The sequence below is a fragment of the Trematomus bernacchii genome, unplaced genomic scaffold (assembly GCF_902827165.1).
Source record: "Trematomus bernacchii unplaced genomic scaffold, fTreBer1.1, whole genome shotgun sequence".
Lineage (NCBI taxonomy): Eukaryota > Metazoa > Chordata > Actinopteri > Perciformes > Nototheniidae > Trematomus > Trematomus bernacchii.
Window position 1 is genome coordinate 6843750 of NW_022987739.1, and position 8650 is coordinate 6852399.

Sequence of the window (8650 nt, forward strand, 5' to 3'; positions counted from 1 at the left end):
TAAATGAGTGCTTAAATATGGAAAATCTATGAATGCAATATTTGGGTTTCAATGAGGCACCCTTTTTACAGGGTTTATTGGAGAACAAATAAATTCATCAATGATACAGTTATTAAATAATGCTATATAGATACGTTACTAGTCATAAATAATAAAAAAGTTTGCATTGCAAGGTTTTAACTGTTCATCTATCTGCAGTTTGTCAATTAAAGGCTGCAAGCCATCTGGTCTACAATATAGAAATGTGCACACTTGATATAATAGGCTTGATTAAATTGATGCATGTATTAATGTCCTTTTAACATTTATATAGTAGCTTCAAATGACTTTTTTCTTATAGGTTATTGCAAAGTGTTGACTGTTTTTAATGGCTTGACTTCATGAGTCAACAGCAAGAGCGGCTTATCACCGCCTGGCTACAGCAATGAATTACCTACAACTGATTAATAAAGCTTTAGTTTGTACTTCTGTTAGAGCCACATACCAACAAATGCTAACTTTTCACAAGCCAAGAAAAGCAACCCAATATGAGACTGGATGGATTTTCTTTCTTTTTTGAAAATCCAGCCAGTAATACTTTATTAGTCTTTAAGAAAAGGAGATAAAAAAAACATTTTTCACCACTAGATCTGAACATACATGGTCTTTATTTGCACCAACTAGTGATGTATATTATTAAGGTTATTGCTTACTACTTGATAAAGTGGTACAAATAATGATCTGAGGTATACAATAACCACATAAACCTTAGTACTTTAGGACATTTAATTCATGATGATTTTCAACAAGTCATTATGTTGACTACATTGTACACGTGCATGCAATATTCAGTACATGCTGAGTGAGGGAGCAGTTTAATGTAAATATGTAGAATGGTGAAACACTTCAGGGCAGGTAAAAACGGGAGTTTATAAACTATGCATTAATTATCATCTTTCAGTCCTCAAATATATATAGCTTATCAAGAAAACAACAAAATAATACATCTGAATTAAAGGCGGTACAAAAATAATTCCTCTAAAAACATTGTTGGCCGTGCCACAGCAAAAGCCCACCTGGGGGGTTCCTCAAACGTCTTCATTTTTGTTAGTCTCTTCTACACGTTGATACAGATAGTGTTGGCTTTACACTGTAACTACTACTACCAGATACACAATTATGCTCTAAAACTCTGAGTCTTTGAAGCAGGAACAGGTTGGCAAATGTCACTTTATCTTATTCGGTCACTCCTGGCGGCCCAGCCTCAGGTCGTAGGACACCATGTGGAAGTTGTCCCAGGCAAACAGCTTCCTCTGAGCCAGGTTATAGTCGATCATGCTGTTGTAGCGGTACTTGTTCTTGAATGGGATGGCCACGGACTTCCCCTGGCTGGTTCTAGTGTCATAGATGTAGTTGATGATGGTGTCGGGGGACGTGTAGCTGGCCACGGTGTACAGCTTCCCACAGATGATGAAGGAGTTAGCCACCGAGTTCTTCCTGATGTTGGTCTCCCAGCTCCTCTTCACCTCCAGACTGTTTGGGTCCAGCTGTGAAATCACGATGGCTCCTTTGGCCTTGCTGCTGGAGTACACGGCCCACAGACCCTGCTCGTCCACAGACAGGTCGATGTCCGTGTACCCGCCCCAGGAGTAGGGGAACTGTCCGTGGAAGCCGGCGTGGGGGAGTTCCCGGCGGGCTGCGATGCTCTCGGAGGCCAGGTCGAAGCGGATCAGGGAACGACTGCGACGTCTCTGATAGTACAGAGAGCCTCGGTACAGAGTGGAGCCAGTGCTCTCCACCAGCTCGGGCAACAGCAGCACCTGTCGTGGGAAAACATTAAGATACAATGTCATACGTGTCCCGTTTATCCAGAGCGACTTAAATACACTTCAATGGCACAGAGCATTTGTAGGGTTAAGTATGATGCCCAAGGACACTTTGACATTGACATGTTGCCTTTGGGGCTACGGATCAAACCACTGACAATTGGATTGGTACATGCCCATTTAACCCTATGCCACCTCCTCCTCCCCAACAGGAAGTTATAACTAGGAATTAACTTCTTTTTGAACATATATCATTATGTGACACCAACCTTGGACGGAAAGCCTTTAGTGAGTTGTTCCATGTTTTCATATCCATACAGCTGCCTGACATCAGAGCCTATGGTGTCGATGCGCCAGATCATGTTGGGTCCGTACGGGGAGACCGCCTCAGGGTCCTGCATCCAAACTCCATATTTACCTGCTATGGTGTCGGCCTTCCTGTGAGTGACCGGCTCACCTACTGAGACCACATCCCCACAACCTGTAGGCAGGAAGATAAGATAAGAAGAATTTATAAACTACGTGTAATATGCGAACAAAACTCTAACTCTAGTTGACATAATCAAAAAGATTTAAGCTCTTGTTTCCTGTTTCCCCTTCAATAATGTTTCTTGTGGCAGTGCTCGTTGTTGTTGAGATTTTAGGACTTTGACTTCTATTTAGGAGTCACGGAGATGACTGGTTAAGGTTAGGTCTAGGGTTGGGGAAATCCATTGATCAGAAACATTACGATTGGGTTTCTTGAAAAACATCCTCAAATAAAAGATTTTTGTTCCACTTAAGGTGACTTCAGGACACAAAAGTCACATGGTAGGTGTAACACATTAAAGGGGATCTACATGTAAGTTGCAGTGGAACAAAGGGCGTCATCTGAGAGCTGTTCAGGGGTAAAATTAGGTTGTTTCTCATCATGGAGGCAGACAGCAGGCCGAGAGATGCTGCCTGACATCTCCCTTAGCCTCAGCTTTGTCCGAGTCACACCCAACAGAGCAGCAACTGGGCTACAACTCATCCTGGGTGGGATCTCTGTGGTGGGAAAACGATAAGGCCGGCTGTATATTTACCACTTCCTAAAATACACCCTCGCTCTCAGGTCCAGGGCGTAGAACCGAATTAAGGGTTAGAAAGGAATATGTTTTATAAATACACACATTGCCATGTAGCTTCTGTGAATCTGTCTGCGTCAGAGATGATATGACTTTACGTGGTTACTGCATGTGTATTTCCATGATCTCCAAAACAATCAAGCACAAGCAAGGGTGTGGTTTTGGGAGGGGAGAAGCATCAACGGTGTGTGTGTGTGTTTGTGTTTGTGTGTGTATGACACCCTCGTTAGGCGCTTACTTCCCTTATCCCTACAAGATAAACATGAATCACGGGCAGGCCCCCATACCTCTGGATTGGCATGACTCTGGTATTCTCACCCCAAATGCTGCAGTATTAATAGCAGTATTTGCTTTGAAGCTGTCAGCAGGGGGGGATAAGTTTCATGTTTGCCAGGTCAGATAGACATAGGGGGAGGAGGGAGAAGGGGAAGGGGTTGGTTTAGCTGCCAGCTCTGGATTTGTATATACTTGGATGTTTGTAAGTTTCAGCTTTTAAATATATTTTTCAGGAACTTTACAGGCAGCCTTTGGGACTTCATGAAACTTCTCCTAAACACAGTTTTGTTCCAGAAGGTGCCTTGTAAAAAATGACATATTTTTTTATATATTTCCCTACTCATAAAACATTTGCAAATATTTATTTATTCTTTACGTCCTCTCAGGCTAGTTGCAGACTTTCCCTGCATTTTGCATTAAAGGTCCCATGTCATGCTTTTCCGGTTATTACCCATCCCCTTGTGTGTTATGAAGGTTTTTATGCATGTTAACCAGGGGTGCCCACACTTTTTCAGCTTGGGAGCTACTTTTAAAATGACCAAGCCCAAAAGATCTACCTACGGGGCCGCCCCTGCCCAATCTGTGTCGCGAGCGCAGATGAGGAGGTGAGGCCCCCTCATAACTGCATGAACCCGTATGGCACAATACAACTCAGACTGGCTTACCTGTACGTCAATCAAGTGGCAAATGCCATAGTAAGGATGGATGATAGGCTAACTTAAAAAACGTACTTAGGCTAACGGTGGTTGACTCATCAGAACAGAGTGGGTGAGCTGACCAATCAGAGCACAGTGGGCTCATAGGGAGGGGGGAGCAGGAGCTCCAACAAGCCGTTTAGGACAGAGAGTGAATACACATACTATACAGAGATGCTGTATGAGAAACCAATGTGAGTTTGGAACATTGCACAATGTAAATCTATTCTAGTATACCTCAACAATGGAATTATGATCAGTAGAAATGGCCATGACATGGGACCTTTAAGAGTTAACGTGTCAGTAGGTGGAATAAAGGGAATCTTGCAGCTGGAAAGTGTAACATTGATGGCATGCACGATACAAAAAACAGGGACCTTCTTCTAATAACATTCCTCCATAGTGCCATTAGTGGTCCAACACTCCATAAGCTTAACTAGCTAAATGAGGTTCTGTCAGATTCATCAACTTTTTCTCAAAATATTTCTAGGTAAGAGGAAAGTATTTAAACATTGCGGCATGGTTGGTGATTTAACATAACATGGGCTAAAACATAATTCGAAACCAATCACAATGGTCTGTTAGGTAGAAATAAGCAAGAATATGTCAAACAGAGACCTGTATTTTCCTCAGATCCATCTGGAGCAGGGACCTCCGTCACCTCAGCCTTCAGCTCCTGGAAACCTTGAGGTTCAATCTGCCACGCTGAGTCTGAAAAGAAGAGATGGAGACATGGATTACACTGAATAAGAAACAGAAAGCTGGAGGAGATTCAGCAGAAAACATGTCCCACCTCTCAAGCTGCTGCTGTCCCCCTGCCTGTTGGGCCTGGCTATCAGGTGAGACAGCCTGGAACCTGTACACACACATGTAAGCGAGTTTAGGGAATACTGTGGCACATTTAACATGCAGCGTATAATAGTTCAGAGAGTGTTTGTGTACCCAAACGTGGCTATGGCACTACTGACAGCACGGAATGTGACAGCAGGAAACAAACACCGACTGAACGGATTCCCAGCTGCTCTGGAGTCAGGCAGTCGGTAGTTTGGCCGACCATAACACACACATCCGACACCCATCCCTTCCCAGCACTGTCAAATTCACGTCCGCAAAACTTCAAACTAGGAACATGTCCCTTCCTCCTCTGTTTCACTGTCAGATATCCGGCTTCTTTTCGTCTCCTTTATCTGTTTCTCCTCTTGTTTCTACCCATTCGCCCTTAACCCTGTCCTTGTTTTCCCATTTGGTTCCTTCATGAAACAATTACTGTGAAAGGTAATCAATGTCAAACAATGTCAGTAAACTGTTTACTCCTCAAGGCTTGAATATACACATTTGGTCATGTTTACAACAAGAACAATTACTTTTTCAAATGATTTGTCATGAGAATATATATATATATAAAGTGTGTGTGAGTGTACCTGCATCCATGGGGTGTTTGTTTGTGTGTGAGCATGTGCCTGCTTGGCTCTTGCACGTGCAGTGTTGTCCAGTGTTTCCGGGCCCATAATGATCTTTAATGGTGCAGAGAACTTAAAACACTAGCATCTGGAAGCTGATGTTGATTCGTTGTGTTGATGATGAGGAGCGGGAAGCTGGTAATGGGGCAGATGGCGAGTGACATGGGAAAGTTTCGCCATTAAAGGGTTGAGTTCACAGGACGCAGCCATTCATCATCATCACAGGTAAACAGACACATGCTCTTACTGTCTTTTCCCCGGGGTGTTTGGGTGTGTGAGCCATATGTTCACTTTGTTCCTGCCTCTTTGTTTGGGATGTCACTGAGCAGTAACCCAAAGACCAACACACTTCATTTCCCAGAGGAGGCTCAGCCAGAGGAGCCAGCGGATAATTAACCTCTGCTTTCAGAGGTCAGTGGAGCTGTTGGCTCTTGTTTGGGTCCAGTCATCGAAAGAAGTTCCCCTAAGCCTTCACTTAATATTGTTGTCAGGAACATAATTATTTTCCCTGTTTTCATATTTGTGAATTGTATAATCAACCAGAAAAAAATGTAAACATTCACATTTTAATCAAAAGTCCAGCCATTTAGTCACTGCATGATAAACACATTGATTATTTATGACTGCAGTTTTCTTCTGGCTGAACATCCTGGAAAATAAAACGTCTGAACGACATGGTGAATTTTTTTTGGCAATTGGTTTAACTCAAGTAAACTGCACATGGGCTCTTCTCTGTGACTGATACAACCTGAACAAAAAGTAAGTGTGGCCCCTAAGATGGCTGGTCTCGAATTTTGCACATTTTGTCATAACACCAACTTTCTTTTGAGTAATGTTGAAAGTCAGCCCACACCTTGCATGAGTTCTGCTTTGAGGTCTTTGTTTTAAAAGCATGGTTCCACTTTCAGCGCACTGCCCCGCTGGACTGTGATGGTCCATTTTTCAATCAAATAACATTATAATTTATCAGCTCATATATTTTGAGAGGTAAGTCATAACCACTGCTTGAGTTATAAGCTTGTCAGGAGTTTTATCTCAACGTTTGCTTTTATCTCCTCTCTGGTTCTGCATGTCGTCCTCTCGCTGCGATCTGTTCCACATCTGCCTCCCACCCTGAGGGGCCCTCTCTGTGCATTTCAGTCCGCAGGTGCGAACATGAGGAGCTAAACAGATAACCTGGAGTAAGTTAGCTCTCCTGATGCAGGGGAGAGGAGATGTCCGGTGAATGTGAGGATGGCAAGAAAGGATTTACTGCCTCTGGCAATCACGGATTTACGAGCCATACTCCAGAGCCAAGAGGGCAAACAGAGCGATGGCTTAACTCAGAACAGAAAGGGGGGGATGGTGGCTGAAAAGACGAGCACAGAGACTAATTAGATGCATGTTTGGCCACTGCAAACACACAGAATGCCCGAGCTTAACCTCTCTGGCTGAACAATAAGTGCCTGGATCAGCGCAGCCCTCTAACCCCTGGAGGTGTAGTGTTCTTGGCCTTAAGCCCTCCAGCCCTGACCCACCAGGCGTCATCAAAAGCCCCGAGATGAGACCTTGGCAAAGAACCACCACTTCCTCAACGTGCATCACATTTCAGCCCCCCACCCCACATCGCTTCCAATCAGGCTATTCGCGCCCTGTTTGTCATGCAGAGGGAACCACCAGCCATAAAGAAAGCAGGATCTAGTCATAAATACTTAAATGACCCTCTCTGGCCTGCCACCATCGGCCCTAAATGCACGCAGGTGTCGTGTGTCTCTGCAGACTTATGGGGCAACCAAAACATTATTCACACGCACATAAAATGTATATGCAATATTATCGGATGTATGTCCCCTGCTGTCTTTGGGGGTGTTCATTATATGGTGTCAGAAGGAACCTGAGACTTCTATAAATATTTTGTATATGAACGTATATATATATATATATATAACTATTTATTATATTTATTTTATCTACCTTTGTTCACCTTTATTCAGTTTTTGTATTTATCCACTTTGCAGGATGTTATGGGGAGATTTAAATAAAAAATCTGTGCATAGTTTTCCAAAAATAATTCCTAACATAAGCTTATCTTCTGAAGTAAACATATTTCTTCTATTTATAAATGCCATTAAGGTTTGCACATTTTCCGAATAGCTCATAGAGTGTGTGGTGATTCAGAGCGTATCTCTTACCCCCAGCAGGTTTTGTCAGGCCACTGTCCTGCAGCGGGGGGCTCGGCGGCACCGCGGGGGTCTGCAGGGGACACGGTTTGTTCCTCAGCCTCTCCGTCTCCCTCCTCATCTCCTCCATCCTGCGCTGAAGCCCCTCCAACTCCTGCTCCAGACGCTCCTTCTCCCCCTGCAGCAGGTTCCTCTCCCCCGTGACCCGGTTCAGTGATTGATGAAGCTCAGTCTGATCCCTGGCTGTGGCCCCCTGTGGACCCCCTGTGTCCCCTCCAGTCAGCCGGGACACCAGCACCTCCAGCAGGCTTAGTCTAGCCTTCAGGCCCTCCACCTCGGGGCCTCCGGTCTGGGGGCAGCTGGCCTCGGTGGGGCTGGGAACACTGAAGGTGTACTGGCATCGTCCGCTGCGGTCGTTCCCCCTCCACAGAGCAGCTCGGTCCTGGGCGTCCCCTCGCAGCAGAAGACCAGACGTACACAACAAGAGAAGGACCAACATACTGGAGACTTCCTCAGATAGGTCAGAAAGTTAAATTCTCTTTTGAAGAAACACTTTCCTTCCTTCTTCAAGTCTTGTTTTATTTGTCAGCTCCCAAATGGATTTCTTCTTTAATCACTGCCAATTTCCTGCTGAGGAGTTTCTCTCCTATTTTGTCTCACTCTTTTCTCAGGTGTCTCTTCTTCTTCTCCTTCTTCTTCTTCTTATGCCCTCCCCTCTCCCTCTGGTTCTCCTCAGTGGACAGGTCTGTAACTCTGAGCTCTTGTGAACAGCTCACAGATATTTATACAATCTGGAGGGGAAGTAAAGAGGGGAAGAGAGGAGAGGTGAAAGGGAGGGAGGGGAGGGAGAGAGAGAAAACTGTGAGGAAGGGGGGGTCAGAGGCAAAAGGGGGAGGGAGGAAAACAGAGAAAGTAATGGGATGCTGGTTGTTTTGGGCACAAAAACATTACATTTATACACACATTTCAGTGTCTGTGTTTCTGCAAAAGCAGTTTTTTGGATTTAAGGGTCAACCATAACACTCTGTCCTTTACATTTGAGTAATGAATTTATCCCCCCCACATGTCATTTATCAGAAACATCCCCTGATAATGAGATGCAGTGCCATGTGTCGGTCCCGAGGGGATTTGGCTACATGTTGGCCTCAG

General features: G+C 44.5%; 1 protein-coding gene across 2 annotated transcripts; it reads right to left on the reverse strand.

The window, feature by feature from the left end:
• Nucleotides 1-628: 628 nt before the first annotated feature.
• myoc (myocilin) lies at nt 629-8256 on the reverse strand. 2 transcript variants are annotated; one of them, XM_034146871.1, is made up of 5 exons: nt 7514-8256; nt 4676-4738; nt 4501-4593; nt 2075-2286; nt 629-1799 (listed from the first exon to the last, which is right to left on the reverse strand). In XM_034146871.1, the coding sequence occupies exons 1-5, from the start codon at nt 7998-8000 to the stop codon at nt 1224-1226; spliced, it is 1431 nt and encodes a 476-aa protein (XP_034002762.1). In that variant the 5' UTR covers nt 8001-8256; the 3' UTR covers nt 629-1223. The 2 variants fall into 2 exon arrangements, with proteins under 2 accessions (XP_034002762.1, XP_034002763.1); XM_034146872.1 differs by lacking the exon at nt 4676-4738.
• Nucleotides 8257-8650: the final 394 nt, after the last annotated feature.